This window comes from Carcharodon carcharias, chromosome 5 (genome assembly GCF_017639515.1).
Source record: "Carcharodon carcharias isolate sCarCar2 chromosome 5, sCarCar2.pri, whole genome shotgun sequence".
Taxonomy (NCBI): Eukaryota; Metazoa; Chordata; class Chondrichthyes; order Lamniformes; family Lamnidae; genus Carcharodon; species Carcharodon carcharias.
The window spans coordinates 62,122,743-62,143,351 of record NC_054471.1 but is presented as its reverse complement, the minus strand read 5'-3'; the positions used below and the strand labels follow the sequence as shown (position 1 = coordinate 62,143,351).

At 41.9% G+C, this 20,609-nt stretch overlaps 1 protein-coding gene across 5 annotated transcripts in view; it reads right to left on the bottom strand.

Moving 5' to 3' along the window:
- The window catches only part of bckdhb (branched chain keto acid dehydrogenase E1 subunit beta), a 358,392-nt gene extending 343,552 nt beyond the window's left edge, over positions 1-14,840 (bottom strand). For 4 of the 5 annotated variants that reach the window (XR_005943144.1, XR_005943143.1, XM_041188862.1 and 1 more), the window contains exons 1-2: positions 14,659-14,826; positions 9,444-9,521 (exon numbers count right to left, since the gene is read on the bottom strand). Coding sequence is in view for 3 of the 5 variants with exons in the window: in XM_041188862.1 (XP_041044796.1) it covers positions 9,444-9,521; positions 14,659-14,800 (220 nt within the window). In the remaining 2 variants the exon portion in view is untranslated. Of the gene's footprint in view, positions 1-9,443; positions 9,522-14,658 lie in introns of all 5 variants that reach the window. The other variant, XM_041188861.1, reaches the window with a different exon arrangement.
- Between the last annotated feature and the right edge of the window lie 5,769 nt (positions 14,841-20,609).

Sequence of the window (20,609 nt, the reverse complement as noted above, 5' to 3'; positions counted from 1 at the left end):
AATTATTTTGCCAAATTCGACCTCAAATCCATTCAAAAGATGAAAATCTCAAAATACAAAGTAATAAAAAAAATTCATTCACTGCAAATCAGTGGCTCCAACAGCACATGGCATAACACTCCTATTATTATAAAATGGTATATTCTCCAACTCACTATGAGCAACACAACAGGAAATCTGCTAATTTATAGTATCATAAACTTGAATATAAAGGAAGAATTTGTGAATTGTTACAACAGAGGAAATGTGTCACTGTGGTGTTTTGATCTAACACCATGAAATATTAATTCAACAAACAGGTTTAGCACAAAAATGAAACCAAGTTGTACAGCTTCCTTTTACCACATTTCATTGATATTTTAATTGCTCTGCACTATCAGCTTTGTCACTGACGTGGCAAAAATATCAGTTTCTTTTTATGATTATACTGGAAACACAAGAAGCAGACTGATAGGTGAAGCTGAATTACTGCAAAGAAAATATGATAGGCATCAGTATATTTAATTTATGCTGTTCTAACAAAATGTCAAATTCCTATCATAAAGTATAACAGACTTCACAGCAGTACTCCAGAAAGTACAATGAAAAAAAATCACCAATAGTCGACCACAACAGACTCTGTAACTTAATGATTTTTATTGAAATCACTCTTCTTCTGTCAAATAAAAATATATTAAAAATAAAGTGGGCAGAAGCAAAACGCAAATCAAAACTACTCAAGTCAGCACGATGTGCATGTTGGCACTTATGCAGATTTTTTTGACACTTAACCTTAAATTGATTTTTATATACCAAAATATGCAGAAAAAACTACTAAGAGGAAACATGGGAAGTGGCAGGCTGGTGGCAGCAGTCTTTTGCCCTCCAGTTTGCAATTCCCTTAGCCAATAATGAAATTGCAAATCTACTAATTAGAAGGGAATGGTTACTGGACATAGTTTCCAAAAATAAAACAAAATGAACTTCAGAAAATAATTTATTTCCTTTCTTTTTTTTTACACATAGTTACAAAATAAATAGGAAAATTGCAACCAATTATATTACAAAGCTAATCAACTGTTTTGTTCCTTTCAGCTAACTGATGGGAAATCTTATTTTTTTCTTTTAAATTAGCCAAGAAGGGACATTTCAAGCTGCTCCCAAACCAACTTACATGAACAATTTATCTGTGGTTTACTTTTGATCACAAAGCTTTTCTCGTAACAAAGTAACCCAAGTAATCTTGCCACTTCACTCCATGAAGTCATGAAATTCTGCCATAATTTCCTATGTGTTACGGAGAGAAGGCGGGAGAATGGAGTTGAGAAACTTATCAGCCATGATTGAATGGCAGAGCAGACTCAATGGGCCGAATAGCCTAATTTCTGCTCCTATGTCTTATGGTCTAATGGTGTAAACAAATTATTTTCAAAGTAACTTGTGTTTCTCATTTATCCATTTTACTCATTCTCCTATTTCATCTCATTAGCATCTTTGAATCTGTTTGTTTATTTTCAATTATTTAACAACACATTAACAACCAGAAACTGAACTGAACTACCATATAAATACTGTGGCTACAAGAGCAGGTCAGAAGTTAGGAATTGTGCAATGAGTAAGTCATCTCCTGACTCCCCAAAGCCTGTCCACAAGGCACAAGTCAGGAGTGTGATGGAATACTCCCCACTTGCCTGGATGAATGCAGCTCCCACAACACTCAAGAAGCTTGATACCATCCAGGAAAAAGCAGTCTGCTTGATTAGCACCACATCTACAAACATTCACTCGCTCCACCACCGCTGCACAGTAGCAGCAGTGCGTACCATCTACAAGATGCACTGCAGGAACCTACCAAGGCACCTTAGACAGCACTTTCCAAACCCACGACCACTACCATCTAGAAGGACAAAGGCAGCAGATACATGGGAACTCCACCACCTGCAAGTTCCCCTCCAAGTCACTCACCGTCCTGACTTGGAAATATATCGCTGCTCCTTCACTGTCGCTGGGTCAAAATCCTGGAACTCACTTCCTAACAGCACTATGAATGTACTTACACCACATGGACTGCAGTGATTCAGGAAGGCAGCTCACTACCACCTTCTCAAGGCAATAAGGAATGGGCAATAAATGCCAGGGCAAAGGAGATATTAGAAAGGGAAAGACCAAAAAATTGGTCAAAAAGGTGGATTTAATGGAGGGTCCAAAATGAGATGGAGGTGAAGCAGTTTAGGGAGGGAATTCCAGAGGGTGAGGCCTAGAGAACTAATGCCATAGCTGCCAGTGTGGGAGGCAGAGGAGGGATGCACAAGAACACAGAGGAAGAGGGAGAGTTCTTGAGGAGAGGGCTTGTGGAGCTGAGAGAGATTGCAGAAATAAGAACGGATTTAAATATGAGGATAAGAATTTTAAACTGAAATTGCTGAGTGGCCGGATACCAATGCAAGTCAATAAGAACAGAGCTGATGGTTTGCAGAACATGGTATGGGCAATTGGGCATTCAAAAACACAAAGCTTAGTGTAAGGAGGGGTGACATTATGGTGGTGGAAGTGGGCAGTCTGATGATAAGGGTGGAAATGAGGTCAGAAACTCAGCTGAGTCAAATACAAACTTGTGAACTGCCTGTTTCAACATGAACCAGAGGCAAAGGGATAGAATCAATGGCAAGGGTACACAGAGTTTGTTCAGAGGCTAAAGGTGATGGTTTCATTTTTCCCAGTGCTTAACAGGAGGAAATTTTGGTTCATCCAAAAATGGATGTCGGACAAGCTGACAACTAGAGGCAGTAGACAATATAATTCTAGAAAATAGACTATCACTTATTCTCTTCCCCTACCTCGAAAAGATATATCTGGTAATAAACATTTCCAACTCTTCTGCAATTTCCAGGACAGCAGTTTGCTTGAAACAGAATTTTGTCAACATTATGGAGGTACAGAGCACATTGGAGAATTATTTTCAAGCCTCACTGTACAGTAGGTGGCTGGTAGATTTACCTGCTACTTGCATGGATGAGAGCAAAGACCGCAAGGAGGATGGGTAAACTGACTATGTCACTGTGGTGCAGGAAGCCATCTTGGGGCCAGGGGGTAGCAAATATGAACACAGTAGTGGTGGGGTGGGGGGGGAGCCAAGAGGTCTTGTGGCACAATGATAGCGTCCATATCTCTGGGCCAGAAGCTCAGGGTTCAAGACCCACGTCAAGACATGAAGGCTACAGAAGGTACATTCATAAAGTCGCCAAAAAGGTTATTAGTCTGTAACTTGATCCAATACCCCTGATTGTAGGTGGTAAAGGGCGGGAGAGTTTCCTGGTCAGCCATACTGCAGAAGGCAATGACAAACTTTGCCAAGCATAATCATAGACCAATCCAATGGAAGACCATGACTGCTGATGTCCTCTTAGGGCATGGTACCTGTAGGGGATAGTATAATCAGGGGACAGATATTGTACTCCACAGCCATGACCTGGAATCCCAAAGGCTATGTTGCCTACCTGGGGCCAGTGTTAAGGACAACTAAGGGAGCCCAGGGTGTTTGAGAAGCTTGGGTACAAATCAAAAACCAGAACCGGATAACTATCTGAGCCATACAAAAATTGCCATCGGGACAAACAGGTTAAAGGTTTAAATGCATGACTGTGGTGTGGCAAGCAGGGGTTTCAATACATGGGGCACTGGCACCAGTGCAGCAAAAGAAAGCTGTAAATAAGGCTTTAAACTAAAAAGGTCAGGGAGGGCTCAACGGAGGAACAAAATGTGTATCTTCTTAATCAATTAGACTGAAGGATTCAGAAATCAACAGTGTAATGATTGAGATGGAACTGTAAATTAGAGTTTGTGAATTAAATGTCAAATTAGGCACAAAAAGAGAATTAAAAAGAGGGAAGGATCAGATTGAGAAAGCGAAAATTAAAGAAAATGCTTTTAAAAAATAAAACTTTTAATTTGACATGCATAATGTTATGACCAGGTGAGAAGGGGTAAACTGGCTCCCCTCTATTCAACCACCTCTGTTAATAATAGCAAAGGTTTAATTTTCTTTTTCATAAGGAAATACTTTTTTGTTTTTTGAAAATATGACTTTTCAACTGGCTGGAAATTCTGCAATATGAACTGAGACAGAGCAAACTGCTGAAAACTGGAAGGCCACATTCCAAGGTGAAGGGGAGAAGAAAACAAAGCACCCTCAAGCAAGTGTGAAGGGAGAGACATTTCCTGTAATCCAGATACCCATCAAAACTCATAACTGTCCAAGGAAGGGACATTAAAAACGTAAAGTACTGGATATTGAAACAATTGCTGCCACATACAGACATACCCAAAACCTCTTGGAAATGCACAATGAGTGAAGTATTTCAAGGCAAGGCTGCCCAACCACTTTAGAGAGATTGCAAGTGACCAAGGCAGTGTCAAGAAAGTCTTCAGCAGAGGAAACAGGCTGAAGGCTGCTCTCTTTCCTCCTCTCTCTTTTGGAATAAGAATGTCACCTGGTTTGAGAAGCCAACTCTACCAGAAACCTACCAGCAAACTGAGATCTCATAATAATTGCAAAATCATCTACAGCTAACCACATCCAAGAAACCAGTTAAACTAAATTGGGGACAGTGTTTAAAATCCATGCCTCAAGGACAATCAAAGGACACTTTACCAAATACTCTTTTACCTTTTTTTCACTTGGAATCTAATGCCTCATTTCTGATACTTGAATGTGTGTATGGGCCCAAATGATTGCATGAGAGCCAAAAGCCTGATGTTGCGTTTTTATTATTTTTCTTGGGTTTAGTGGTTAATAAATTTGCTCTTTGACTCAAGAAAACCTTGTTTGATTGGCTCCTTATTCCTCACAGCTTAAATATTTAAACATTCTGATTTGGAAAAGGCATATCCTCATGAGAAGAAACTTAAACCTTTGGGAGCAGGATTCTAGAAACAATTATTCGGGATAGAATTAGTAGTCACATGGAAAAATATGGGTTGATAAGGAAGAGCCAGCGTGGATTTCTAATGGGGAAATAGTGTTTAACTAACTTGGAGTTTTTTGGACATGTAAAAGGTCGATGAGGGTGATGCTGTTGATGTGGTGTACATGGACTTTCAAAAGGCATTTGATACAGTGCCACACAACAGACTTGTGAAAAAAGTTATTGTTCATGGAATCAAAGAGACAGTAACAACATGCATACAAAATTGGCTGAAAAATAGGAGGCAGAGGGCAATGGTCAATGGATATTTTTCATGCTAGAGGAAGGTTAGTAGTGGAGTTCCCCAGGGGTCAGTATTGGGACCCTTGCTTTTCCTGCTATTAATGAACTAGATCTTGGTACAGGGAGCAATTTCAAGGTTTGTAGGTTAAAAGAAGTTTGGGAGCGTTGTAAAGTACGAGGACAGTGTAGAAGTTCAAAAGGACATAGACAAGTTGATGGAGTGGGCAGATATGTGGCAGATAAAGAGAAGTGTGAGGTGATGCACTTTGGTGGGAAGAACGTGGACAGATAATATAAGGGATGAAATTTTGAAGGGGGTGCAAAAGAAAGACCTGGATGTATATATGCATAGATCATTGAAGGTGGCAAGACAGGTAGAGTGAGCAGTTAATAAAGCATATAATATTCTGGGATTTATTAATAGGGACATAGGGTACAAGAGCAAGGAGGTTATGCTGAATTCATATAAAACACTCGTTAGACCTCGGCTGGAGTATTGTGTACAGTTGTGGGCGCCACATTATAGGAAGGGTGTGAACACACTGGAGAGTGCAGAAGAGGTTTACAAGAATGGTTCCAGGGATGAGAAACTTCAGTTACAAAGATAGGTTGGAGAAGTTGGGACTGTTCTTCTTGGAGAGATGGCCGCTAAGAGGAGATTTGATAGAGATGTTCAAAATCATGAGGGGGCTGGACAGAGTAGATAGGGAGTAGCTGCTCTCACTTGTAAAAGGATCAAGAACGAGAGGGCACAGATTTAAAGTGATTTCCAAAAAAAGCCAGTGTGATATGAGAAAAAAACTTTTTCACATAACGATTGGTTTGGGTCTGGAATGCAATGCCTGGAAGGCAGGTTCAATCGAGGCATTCAAGAGGGCATTAGATGAGTATTTGAATAGAAACAATGTGCAGGGGTATAGGGAAAAGGCAATGGCACTAGGTCATAATGGTAATTTGGAGAGCCAGTGTAGACACGATGGCCTGAATGGCCCCCTTCTGTGCCATTAAGATTCTGTGATTGTTGTGTCCAACTGAAGTTGAATAGAGGGCAGCCAGTTCGCTACCTATCACCTGGTTGTAACAATAAACTATCCAACAGTTAAAACCTGAAACAATGACACTTCATACTTGTAAGTTAACTTTTCTGCACCAGAGAGTGATTTGCAGTAATTAACAGCTATCACGTTTTTAAAACTGTACTTAGACTTGAAATTACAAGACTTAATTTCATGTGGCTTATTTGATTCAAATCCTCCACACAAATACAGCAACACCACGATTCAATGAGACAGGCAGCTGCTATTTTCGTGAAGCTAAGAGTGAAGTTGCGCTATTCAGATGGCAACCTTTGGATATTTACATTCACCAAGCCTCTGCCCGTCATGTGAAATTGCTGCACCATTTGAACACAGGTGGCAAAGAGACCTATAAACCACAACATAATTTTAACAGCAAATTTAGAACCACAATTTTAAGTGTACTCTTAAGGTTTGAATACAAAAATGAAATGGTGAACATGTCACAGCTGTAAATAAGGATAAGAAACAAACTAAAGAATTTGCTGAAGACAACAGACAGCTATGGAATAGAGAATTAGAGGTAATTTGTACCCAGACAAGCCAGTTTTTCCAGTAGTACCAGAAGAATGCAGTGAGCTTGTCAGCAGTACTATTTGTTTCTAGAAACAGGACACATTAATGCAGTCAACTTTATATTCAGATAAAGATAAAGCTGAAGCATTAGCAACAATCCTCAGCCAGAAGTGCTGAGTGGATGATCCATCCCAACTTCCTCCTGAGGTCCCCAGCATTACAAATGCCAATCTTCAGCAATTCAATTAATTCTGCGTGATATCAAGAATCGGCTGAAGGCACTGGGTGCTGCAAAGGCTATGGGCCCTGACAATATTCCAGCAATGGTACTGAAGATGCGTGCTCCCGAACTTGCCGGGCTCCAAACCAAGCTGTTCCAGTACAGCTACAACACTGGCATCTCTCCGGCAATGTGGAAAATTGCCAAGGTATGTCTTGCACACAAGAAGCAGGACAAATCTAACCCAGCCAATTACCGCCCATCAGACTACCCTCGATCATCAGTAAAGCGATAAAAGGTTTCATCAACAGTGCTATCAAGAGACATTTGCTCAGCAATAACCTGCTCCCTGACGCTCAGTTTGGGTTCCGCTGGGGTCACTCAGCTCCTGACTCCATTACCTTGGTTCAAACATGGACAAAAGAGCTGAGCTCTAGAGGTGTGATGAGAGTGACTGCCCTTGACATCAAGTTGACATTTGAACGAATGTGGCATCAAGGATCCCTAGCAAAACTGGAGTCAATGGGAATCAGGAGGAAACTCTCCTCTGGTTGGAGTCATGCCTAGCACAAAGGAAGATGGTTGCAGTTGTAGGAGATCAATCATCACGATACCAGGACATCACTGCAGGAGCTCTTCAGGGTAGTCTCCTAGGCCTAATCATCTTCAGCTGCTTCATCAATGACCTTCCTTTCATCATAAGGTCAGAAGTGGGAATGGGGCTTGGCCTAAATAGCCAAGTGGTTATGGTACTGGGTTTGTAACCCTGAGATCAAGAGTTCAAATCTCACAATGGCAAAACTATGAAACAATGTAACTTCATCTGAAACAGATGGAAACAGGTTTACTCAAAAGAGTATCAAGAGTTCAAATCTCACAATGGCAAACAATGTAACTTCATCTGAATAGGAACAGATGGAAACGTGTTTGTACTCGAAAGAGTTACAAGCTACACTGGGAGAATTTATAAATAATCAGAAGTGGGAATGTTCGCCGATGATTGCACAATGTTCAGCACCATTCGAAACTCCTCAGATACTGAAGCAGTCCATGTCCAAATGCAGCAAGACTTGGCCAATATCCAGGCTTGGGCTGAAATTTGGCAAGTAACAGGTACGCTACACAAATGCCAGACAACAACCATCTCCAACAAGAGAGAATCTGACCATTTCCCCTTGACATTCAATGACATTACCATCGCTGAATACCCCACTATCAACATCGTGGGGGTAATGTTGACCAGAATCTGAACTGAACTAGCCATATAAATACTATGCCTATGAGGGCAAGTCAGAGACTAGGAATCCTGTGGCAAGTAACTCACCCCCTGACTCCCCAAAGCCTGTACACCGTCTACAAGGCACAAGTCAGGAGTGTGATGGAGTACTCTCCACTTGGCTGAATGAGTGCAGCTCCAGCAACATTCAAGAAGCTTGACATCATTCAGGACATATCAGCCTGTTTGATTGCCACCCCTTACACAAACATTCACTCTCTTCACCTCTGACGCACAGTGGCAGCAGTATGTACCATATGCAAGATGCACTGCAAGAACTCATCAAGGCTCCTTAGACAGCACCTTTCAAACCCACGAACACTACCAAGAGCAGCAGGCGCATGGGAATACCACCACCTGGAACCTCCCCTCCAAGTCGCTCAACATCCTGACTTGGAAATATATTGCCGCTCTTTCAGTCGCTGGTTCAAAATCCTGGAACACCCTCCCTAACATCCTACATCACATGGACTGCAACGGTTCAAGAAAACAGCTCACCACCACCTTCTCAAGGGCAATTAGGGATGGGCAATAAATGCTGGCTTAGTCAGCGATGCCCACATCCCATGAATTAAAAAACTGCCCAACTTCAAAATTAATCCATTTTCATCTGCATTAGTGACATCCAGATTTCTGATGTTACTTTGAGGAAAACCTGCATATAAATTAACAGAACAAAACATAAGAATGAAATATGATATGTTAAATATTATGGTTTATTCTTTTCCTAAGAATTGAAGCTTCCTACTGGATTTACTTTCTGGTAACAGTTGGCCTTCAACATGGCCAACACTATCAATTCTTGTCCAAAGGTGACATGACAGGAAAAGTAAGAAATAAAAATAAATAAATAATATTTTATAACGGGCCTTTACAACTTACACAAAATGGGTCAGGTCTCAAATTAAACGAAAATACCATTCCTCCAAGGGCTCAGTTGAAAGACAAAGGTATCACCAAGATTAAAGACAGTAATGTAATGCCCTGGAACACCACACTATATGTGTCAGAGGCAATGCCAATATTCTATTAATGCATGAGCCACTGAAAAGGAATTAAAAAGCATGGGGTAGGCATATAAGGTTCTGTGAACATTTCCTCCTTTCACCTCCATCTTTTGCCAGAACCCCATTCCCACCCAAAAATGACAATAAAATGAAGTTACATACTTGCAGTTGGATCTTTCTCCAAAACATTGTCCAAGCCACTTGTAATGGATTGAAAAAGGTTCATCTTCTGAGTTGGACCTTTAAAAAAATACAGACAATATTTTCTCATTACAAAGTCATTTCATAAAATTAAAGTCCTTCTGTTTTCGAGCATTGAATAATGATCTTGGATTACTTTGTCCACAGATCCATTTTTAAAAATAATCCTTCATTATCCTGATGCATAAAGTCTAGTTAATAAAAGCACTTCATTCATTTCCATATCTGGTAAATGGTTTCTAAATTCAATTAATACTTTCAAAGCTCTTAATAGATCACTGACCTGATGTGAAAGCTTTTGATTTGTCAACGAACGTCCTTGAGTAAAAACATCTCATCAGCATTGACATTAATGACTGTGAGGAGCTTGCAACCAATCTTTCAAAAAGGCAACATCTTGCCCAAAACGCTGTATCACACATTGAGTCCAAACACCTTAATCATGAGAGAGAGCAGCAGCAGAGAAGGAAGCAAATCCCACACTCTGGATCCCACTACCTCGTAGCACATCCTGCCCCATGTACCCAAAGATCTGTGGGTTGAGACTCAGTCTGTTCAGTCACATGAAGACCCATGGCAGAAGCTCACAATCCTGAGTAGACTCATCCTCGAATCAACAGACAGCCAAGGACAACAACATTAATCATTTTGTTTGTTAATAATGTCAAGCTACAAAAGACAAATTTATTTTTTACAAAATGTAATTTTTGAACAATGAATGAAACTTCTTATACAAAGTTTCCACTAGCCAATCTCTTTAATGTCACAAAGTTTAATTGCTTCACATAAACAAGAGATCACTCTGAGTTCAATTACTGTTTGATGAGGAACTTTGAAGACTGGAAAACACTCATCAGTTTCAAACTCATAATTTTAAGATAGTTTTGCATTTGTAACAACGCATCATATCTGGCACATACAAGACACAATGGCCCAAGTTTTGCTGGGAAAGTCATAGCGCATTCACAACAAATTAACCAGCAAAGTCGGTGCATGAAAAGGTAGAACCTGTTGTATTTTTAAGGACTTGCTGGATATGCACATTACGATGGGATGTTACATTCCCAGTGTTGTAATATGTCTTGAAGGGATAGAGAATGCCATCACTAGAAGTGTCATGTGATCCAATCACAGTTTCATTTTTGGCCTGTGAGCAAAATACAGCACACACAGCTCTGCTACGGATATCTTCAAGCTTTCTATTCATGTATATACATTCGCATGTGCCTAGTTTAAATAAATGAACCAACAAAGTGTTTACACAATCCCTTTCAAGTATTGGTGCTTTTATATAATTACAAAAACACGACATACAGTTATGACCAACTGCTGCGTCATTCGGAATCCCATGTCAATGTTCAACATAAGCTGAAATTAAAATCTCCTAGAGGGAGGAGAGAAGGAAGAAATAAAAAAAGGAAAATAAAGCAAAAAAGTTTGGAGATATTTCAAAGTCACCACCAACCACTTTTACCTAATTTTCAGACAAAGTCAAATTCTAAACACAAGTACACTTGGCACCAGTCTACTTCTTCACATGGTTCATAGTATGTCTCATCTCCTTTACATCTGAGATACAATCCAGAATCGAATTATTGCTGCAGTTTTGTTCTTTCTTCTCCAGTCACTTGGTTGGGAAGAGGAAAGATGTCAAAAAAAAACTTTCAATTCTAAGCTAGCATCTAACACTTTAGAATAGGGGTGTATAATACATTGATGCATAACACTGCATAATGATAACAATTACAATTTTCATTCACTGCAACTGGCATGGCAGCAATACCTCAACTAATGCTGCACTGCTGTTTGCCCCAGCTTGTGATAATAAACAAGGAAAGGGGAGGGAACTCCAGAGCTTGAAATTTGTTTCACCGTCAGTGATAGAATAAAGTTAGGTGAAATACACGAGAGGCTACAGACAGAGGAATATGGAATCTGGGCGTTATAAGGCTGGAGGAGATCGTGAAAATAGGGAGGAGAAAGATCATGAAGGAATTTAAACACAAGGATAAGAATTTTAAATTTGACACTTTGGGAAATTAGGAGGCAATGGAGGTCAGCATGACAGGGATAATAAGTGACCTTGACTTGGTACAGGATACAATACAGGCAAAGCTTTGGATGAACTGAAGCTTATGGCATGGAGGATGGTAAGGGGAGCATTGGAATGGCTGTGCATGGTCCTAACAAAGTACTTTGAAAACTCAAAGGCATAGTTGTGTGAGGTGTTTCAACATCTCACTGATTTGAAAACATATGCAATCTAATGGCTTTAATTACAGCAAAGTAACCCACTCCAGATGTCAGTTATTAGCCTTGGCTTCATCAGCAACAGCATCCTTCCATCTACAAAAGTTGATGGTCATGCAGTTAACAATCATTTCAGATGCGGTTTCTTCATATGGCACCACTTTGCTGATGGCTGAAGAGGCCAATCCTTGAGATGCAGGTTCTGCCACAAGGTGCCACACATGAAGCTACCGGGTGTCATTGTGGATTGCTGTTTTCAGCATTGGCTTCTGTGGCCAAGACACTGTAGCCACAGGTCATCGTTGTGGTACATGCCAGCCCAGAGGAGTCATCACCATTTTCCTCCGTCATCAGCTAGTGACCTCCAGGTGAGGTAATCGATCTCTAGGGCTTTCACGTCACCCTTGCAAGCATCATTGAAACAGAGCTTCAGGCATTCCACTGGCCGTCCAGCTCCTGCTACCTCACCATACAGAAAGTCTTTGCATATGCAACTGTCTTCCATCCTGCAGTTGTGTCCGAGCCAACCAAGCCACCTCTGTTTGATGAGCACTAACAAACTTGAACAAACCTGGGAGCTCTGCCTTTGAGAGGACTGCTGCATTCGTGATTTTGTCCTGCCAGGATATACCCATAATGCACCACAGACAGCAAAGATGGAAATTATTGAGCTTCTTTTCTCAATAGCTGCAGCTGTTCATGTTTCACAGGCATACAAGGTGCTGAGATCATAGATCCAAGCTGGTTGTTTATAAGGTCCAAGGGTCAGCTGATTTATTCCAGGCATGTTTCAGGCTAAAAACAGTAACTTCTTTCCCTATGTGTAATTAGCAAGTTCTTCAAAGGACAGATTCTGCATTACCATGGATCCAACTTTGCTAACCACTTCCAGTGAGACATTATTTAGTGGGGTCAGCAGCAGAGATGCAACACCTTGTCCCATGACCACAGTTTTCATAAGAAATAGGAACAGGAGTAGACCATACGGCCTCTGGAGCCTGCTCCACCATTCAGTCAGATCATGGCTGATCTTCTTATGTTTCAATTTCCACATTCCCATCTAACCCCAATAACCTTTGATTCCCTTGCCTAACAAGAATCTATCTACCTCTGCCTTAAAAATATTCAATGACCCCACCTCCACCACCTCCTGAGGCAGAGAGTTCCAAAGTCGCACAACCCTCAAAAGAAAAAATTTCTCCTCAACTCTGTCCTAAAAGAGCAACCCGTAATTTTAAAACACTGCCCCCTAGTTCTGGACTCACTCACAAGAGGAAACATCCTTTAAATGTTTACCTTGTCGAGGTCATTCAGGATCTTGTATACTTGAACCAAATCACCCCTCACTCTTCTAAACTCCAGTGGAAACAGGCCCAGTCTGTCCAAGCTTTCCTCATAAGACAACCCAGGTATTCCACAATTCCAGGTATCAATCTAGTAAACCTCCTTTGAGCCGCCTCCAATGCATTTACATCCTTCCTTAAATAAGGAGACCAAAACTGCACACATTATTCCAGGTGCGGTCTCACCAATACCCTGAATACCGAAGCATAACATCCTTACTTTTATGTTCAATCCTTCTCGTAATAAAGGATAGCATTCCATTAGCCTTTTATCTTGGTGTTTATAGTCAGAGAGAACAAATTACAGGCATGGGAGAGGCTGTCCACGAGTCTTTGTATCAGAGTTTGTGTGTGCCTGATTAGCACAGTATCATCAGTGTACACAAGTTCTCTGATCAGGACACAATGTGTTTTTATCTTTGCTTTCATTCTTGATAGAGTGCAGAGCTTGCCATCTGACCTAGTGTGCAAATAGACTCCTTCCATTTTTGCAGATAAGACAAGGCCAGGAGCATGGAGAAAAAGAATAGGAGGCAGGACACAATCCTGTTTCACTCCATTCTTCAATCTGAAGCAGTTGGAAGTGGAGCCATCAAATTGTGCATGTGCAGTGCATGTTGTAACAGAGGAGCAAATGAGGCTGAGGAGCTTTGGTGGACAGCCAAAATCTTGTAGAGTCCTGCCTGCTGACAGTGCCAAATGTCTTCATGAGACCTATGAAAGGAAAAAAAGCATACTCTGTTCCCTACACTCCTCTTGTTTCTGACATATGGAGAAGGTCATGTCCAGTCACACTACCCAGCATGCAAACCGTACTGTGCTAAGCCGTGGCTTAGCAGGTAGGAATCTCACCTCTGATACAAAAGATTGTGGGTTCAAGGACCACTCCAGAAATTGGAGTACAGAATCTGGATTGGCACTTCACTGCAGTCCTGAAGAAATGCTCCAGTCAGGGGTGGTTGTTTTTGGATGAGATATTAAACCAAGGTCTCATCTGCCCTCTCAGGCAGCATATAAAGGTTGTGTGGCACTTACTGAAGCAAAAGGGAGCTCAACACCTCCAAAATCAAAGTGTGGGACTTTACTGTGAACAGATTGCTGCTGTGTTCCCTGACATTACAATATTTACATAGTAAGCATTGGCTGTTTAGCACATTGAGTTTGAAGGTTCCTATCACAGTATAATCATCAGGGTTACACATCAAGGGGAAGGAAGGCTGGGTAGAGCACCAAACAACAACCTGTAACAGGGACCATATTAACAGTTTCTTGGTAGTACAGAACTTGAATATTGAAGCTTTTCAGCAGCATTCGGGGACCATATTGTCAATGGAGGGGGAGGGTTAAAGCCAGAGTTTAAGCAGTGTGCATTAAAACAGAAAATGTTGGAAACACTCAGCAGGTCTGGCATCACTCATGGAGAGAGAAACAGAGATAACTTTTCATGTCAATGAGCTTTCATCAGAATGCACTGTCTCCCTAAGTTGAGACCTGAACCCTATAACCATGTCATTGATTCAACACGGAGTAATGTCCTCTAACCCCACCGCAGGGCTTGCTCCCTCCCGCCCCGCCGCCCTCACCATACTGTGCAGGGTTGGGCTCAGGGTCCGGCACGAAGGTGAAATGCGCCATGGACCGTTGGGCTATTGACATCACTGCCGTTCGCGCCAGCCTCCCGCCACTCCGACAAACCGCCGCTCGCACCAGCAACACCGCCGCCATCTTTCACCTCCTTCCACCGTCACCGCACGAACGCAAACCCATTGGTTGACGGCTTTTCTGTCGTCATCGTCGCGCGCCACCAACCAGATTCTTTGCCGCGGTGCGTTCGGGTTGCTGTAGTTTCGCAGCGGATGAGTAAGTCAGCAGCTGGCATCCTGCAGTATGATCAAGGTGAAATGGTAGTCAGAGTATGAGAGCCTGCAATGCATCTGAACAATGATCTTCATATTTCACATACATACACTTAACCCATGACTAAGTTAAAAAAAACTTGCTTTTATATGATGCTTTTCACCACTGGGCATTTCCAAGCGCTTTATAGCCAATGAAGTACTTTACTATTGTAATACAGGAAAAGCGCAGCCAAAGTGTATGAGGTCATATTCATTTTCAAAAGTTATATCATTCATGCACATGGCATCACTGGCAAGGCCAGCCTTTGTTGCCCACCTCGAATTGTCCTTGAGAAGGTGATGATGAATAAAATAGGGTCACACTGGAAAATAGTTTGCAAAGCACTGCCGTTATCCATTGCTTCTCTTCGCATGTACATAATCCAACAAGGTCATATTCTGTTGTTAGTATGGACTTCATCCTGGATTACATGCACTAACTGCATTGAATGCTGAAATGCTGAGGTCACTTTAGTGATTTGATACAAATGCTTTGGTCCACAGTCTTGATAGCAATAGAAGGGAAAAAGAATATTTCTACCCACTTGAAGTTGAATAACTCCACCAATTTGAAATGGCCTAGAAGCATTTGTATTTCACAACAGGTCATAAGAAGTGCTATAATTACACAATTCTTTATCACAAAAAAACTCAGACCTTTTAGTCTTCGGCCACGCAGATCTTTTTGTCTGTTGTATGATGTGCCTGGATGCCATTGTAATGTAAATGTGCTAGGCAGAGCAAGGGTTCATGTGGGACTGGAGAATAGCACCACCCACAGAATGATGTATAGAGTCGCATGGTAATAGACCGAGAGAACAGCCTAGAAAGAACACGCTGGAACCAGTCTGCATGTAGGTAACAGCATCATGTATGAGAGTAACCTGGAACTTGTAAATTGTTAAAGTCTAACAATAAATAGTTCGTGTTTAAATATGCAAGTCCCATTGTTGAGAAACCACTGCATACCATAATGCAACATCATTGGCAGCGGTGGGGTATCAGCACTATCAGCATAGTACAACATGGTTGGCAGCAGTAGGAGCTCCTAAAAGATATCACATCCAAGATAGGACCATAATCCACCATGGTGGTCTGCAGTGATATGAAAGGTGCTAGCTAAATGCATGAACCCAAGGTAAGAAAAACTAAAAGCAGCTGGCATTGGACTAGAGAGCTATGCACTAAGAAGAAAAATTGAAGAAACTTCACTACAGACTTGGGAATGAAGAATCCACCAGAGTGACTGAAAGTCCATGAGAGAAAATTGCAAGAACCTGAGTGACACAGTTCATGAGATGGTGAGCAAAAATGCAAAAAAAAAGACTTACGTTTTAGAATAGGCTGTGGTCACAGGAACTTCCAGAGAGTAGCTGAAAGAGAGCTGTAAGTAAAAAACAAAGGTTTAAAAAAAATCTGCAGGAAAAAAAGGCTAGCAGAGTTAACTAGAGAAATCTGCAGAGAAACCTGTAAGAAAAAAGAAAAGATCCTGCACAGCTTCTGAGAAAGGGAACCCTTTTATCTTCTTGCATGGACCAAATGCTGAAATCTTAGTTTTAAAAGCACTTTCAATGGAAACTAAGGAGAGCAGATTCAAGCTTACAGCCCAGTACAGTACAGGACAGGACCAAAACCTGGAACACTCTGCACCTGCTTTGATACATTTATTGCGAAATACAACACCAGCAAAGCTTTTCTTTCAAAGTTGAGTCAAAAATCTCCCAGCAACAAATCTCTAAAAAAGAGGGAAGCTAACTCTTTCCTTGCAACTACAGCCTGATCATTAAAAAAAGTTACTGCACTTAAATTCTTAAAGAGGCAACACAATTTAAAGCTGTAATTACAAGAAAAGAGCCATGGACGGAAAATTGGAAGAGATCCCAGAGAGTGAGGACAACTCCACTGAGGCCAACAAGAGATCCCAGAGAGAGAGAGATCAATTGCCAATAAAGTGATAAGGGCAACAAAAGACGCCAGAGAGAGGGAAACAGAAGACTTTGGAGAAAAGGCCACAAAAGACCCCAGAGAGAGGGCAACAAAAGACTCCAGAGCAAGGGATGACAGAAAATTCCACAGATAGGGAGCCAAACAACCCCCGAGTGAGGGGCACAGATGGCAGTTTAGAGTGAGCAGATGGCTATGAATGAAGGAAAGCTATCTGAGATAACTCAAAAGAAGCAAAATGGGCAAAAAGCAAATGAAGCTGTTTTACAGGAAAATGGTCACATCAAAACTGGACTGGAAGATTTGAAGCGTAAGATTCAAGTTGAGTATATGCCTCTGAAAACGCACAATAAACTGAAGTCTTCAATGAACCAAGCTGTTCAAGACCTGAATAAACAAATTTCAGAGGCAACACAAAGATACAAGGAGGAAATAATGACCCTCAGTTCCACAGTTGGCAAATCAAAGTTGGAGTTGGGAAAACTCAACCAGATGTACAGCAAGGCAAACCAGCAGGCAGAAAAGGCACGTAAAGAAGTTGCGACCTTGAAAGACTCCTTGAAGAATCAATATGGAGTCATGGGAAAACATGAGGAGCTGAAAAGCATATAGGGGAGGCGATGGCATAGTGGTATTGTCGCTGGACTCGTATTCCAGGGTAATGCTCTGGGTACCTGCGTTCAAATCCCACCACTGCAGCTGGTGGAATTTGAATTCAATAAAAATCTGCAGTTAGAGGTTCTATGATGACCATTGTCGATTGTTATAAAAACCCATCTGGTACACTTGAGGGAAGGAAATCTGTCTTCCTTACCTGGTCTGGCCTACATGTGCCTCCAGAGATACAGCAATGTGGCTGACTCTTAAATGCCCTCTGAAATGGCCTACCAAGCCACTCAGTTGTGACAAACCACTACAAAGTCTCAAAAAAGGAATGAAACCCGACGGACCACCAGGCATCGACCTAAGGCACCGCAAACAACAAGGGCAATCGCAACCTGTCAAATCTGCAAATTCCACCTCACTAACATCTGGGGGGCTAGTGCAACAGCCTGACATAGTCTTCCTCACAGAAGCATGCCTTACAAATAATGTCCAAGACACCATTGCCATCCCTCAGTATGTCCTGTCCAACCAGCACAGGTGGCGGCACAGTGGTATATAGTTGGGAGAGAGTTGCCCGGGGAGTCACCAACATCGACTCTGGACCCCATGAAGGTCAAACATGGACAAGAAAACCTCCTGCTGATTACCATGTGCTGCCCACCCTCAGCTGATGAATCAGCACTCCTCCATGTTGAACATCACTTGGAGGGAGCACTAAAGGTGGCAAGGGTGCAGAATGGACTCTGGGTGGGGGACTTCAATGTCCATCACCAAGAGTGGCTCAGTACCACCACTAATGATCGAGCTGGCCGAGTCCTAAATGATATAGCTGCTAGGCTGGGTCTGCAGTGGGTGGTGAGGGAACCAACCAGAGGGAAAAACATACTTGACCTCATCCTCACCAACCTGCCTGCCACAGATGCATCTGTCCATGACAGTGAGGTAGGAGTGACTATCGCACAGTCGTCGTGGAGACGATATCCCGCCTTCACATTCAGGATGTACTCCATTTTGTTGTGTGTCGCTACCAGCGTGCTAAATGAGATAGATTTCAAACAGATCTAGCAGCTCACAACTGGGCATCCATGAGGCGCTGTAGGACAGCAGCAGAATTGTACTCCAACACAATTTAACCTCATGGCCCAGCGTATACCCCACTCTACCATTACCATCAAGCCAAGGGATCAACCCTGGTTCAATGAAGTGTGCAGGAGGGCGTCCAGGAGCAGCACCAAACATATCTAAAAATGATGTGTCAACCTGGTGAAGCTATAACACAGGACGACTTGCATGCCAAACAGCATAAGCATCAAGTGAGAGACAGAGCTAAGTGATCGCACAACCAAAAGATCAGATCTAAACTCTGCAGTCCTGTCACATCCAACCGTGAATGGTGGTGGACAATCAAACAGCTCACTGGAGGAGTAGGCTCCACAAATATCCCCATCCTCAATGATGGAGGAGTCCAGCACATCAGTGGAAAAGATAAGGCTGAAGCTGTGGTGGCCTAGACAAATACAGAACCCACTTAGTACTAAAAGGGTTAATGGAGAAATTGAATTAAATGCCTAGGCCTAAGAGAAAAATACTGCAACCTTGAAGAACAATACCATCTTGTCTGACCATTGTTGTAGGATGAACCCTGAGACATTCCATGTTGTTCTTTCTCAGGCCGAATGTAATCAAAATTGTGATAACCAAGTGCGTAGGCATCGCACCTGTTGTGGTGGGAATGGAAATTAACTTAAACATGGCCAGTTAACGTATGCAAATAAGCGGATTGAGATGTGCAAAATTTACTGGTTGGTTGTAAAATGCTTTTAAGCAAGTGTTTGTGTATTCTGCTTTGAGACAGTGCAATAGCTCTTGCTGTATTGTTCTACCTTGTGCACAAGTACTAAATGGTGTTTCTATGTATTAATGATGCCTTGGTGTGATTAATCTCCGACTGTTTCTTGGAGGTTCCACCGGGATGAATAACCCCTGGGGTTGAGTCACGGAACGCTAGCGTAAGGACCTCACGGTTCAAGGACTCCTCAATCCGCAGCAGCCCCATTTGGGCTTCTGGGGTTTATTGACCTGCGATCTGCCTTCGCCTGCCTGTAGCTGACTCTTAGGGTAAGTCATCTATTTAAGTATTTAGGAGATTAGTCTGACCAGTAATTTAGTGTACTCAGAGTTTGAGTCCCCAGAGTTGAAAAGTAGTAGTAGTGTACCCAGCGGTTTGAGTCCCCTGGAGTTGAAAAGTAGTAGTAGTATACCCAGGGGTTTGAGTCCCCTGGAGTTGAAAAGTAGTAGTAGTGTACCCAGGGGTTTGAGTCCCCTGGAGTTGAAAAGTAGTAGTAGTATACCCAGGAGTTTGAGTCCCCTGGAGTTGAAAAGTAGTAGTAGCATACCCAGGGGTTCAAGTCCCTTGGAGTTGAAAAGTAATAGTAGTATACCCAGGGGTTCGAGTCCCCTGGAGTTGAAGATTTAGTTTCTGTGTGTATTTTTGTGTATATTATTAAATAAAAATGGGAAATATGGCATCAAAGAAACCCCAGGTTTCCCCTTTGAAAGGAACCCCAAATGCTTATATGTATATCCATTACGGTCCTGAAATTGTCCAATATGTTTCAGATTGGGTTAAATGGACTCAAGGTAAAGGAGAGAGCTTCCCACCAGATGGAACTTTTAATCGGGACAGAATTGAGCGCTTATAATATTTTTTAAGGGAGATAGATAGTCCGCTACTGAATTTTCTGTAACTTAAAAAAAAATGAATTGATCTAAGTTACAAGAGCTGCTTATGCTGAAGAGAGAGAGAGGGTACCCCTAGGGGGTTAATGAGCAATTGACAAGCAGCAGCAGAGAAAATGTGAGCTTTCGTCAGTTTGAAGGTCCCTACAGGTGGAGCCTTCAAGATCCCTTTATTCCCCCCACTGCTACTTGAAGCTTCATTTAGAGTTAAGTTCAATATTATAGGAGTATTGATACATACCTTTATCTATGTGTTTGTGTGCAATGAAGCATTGGAAGTGAGCTTTAATGTGTTTTCTTCCCTGAATTGTATTTTGTGTGTGTAGTTGAGCACTTTAGAGTCAAAA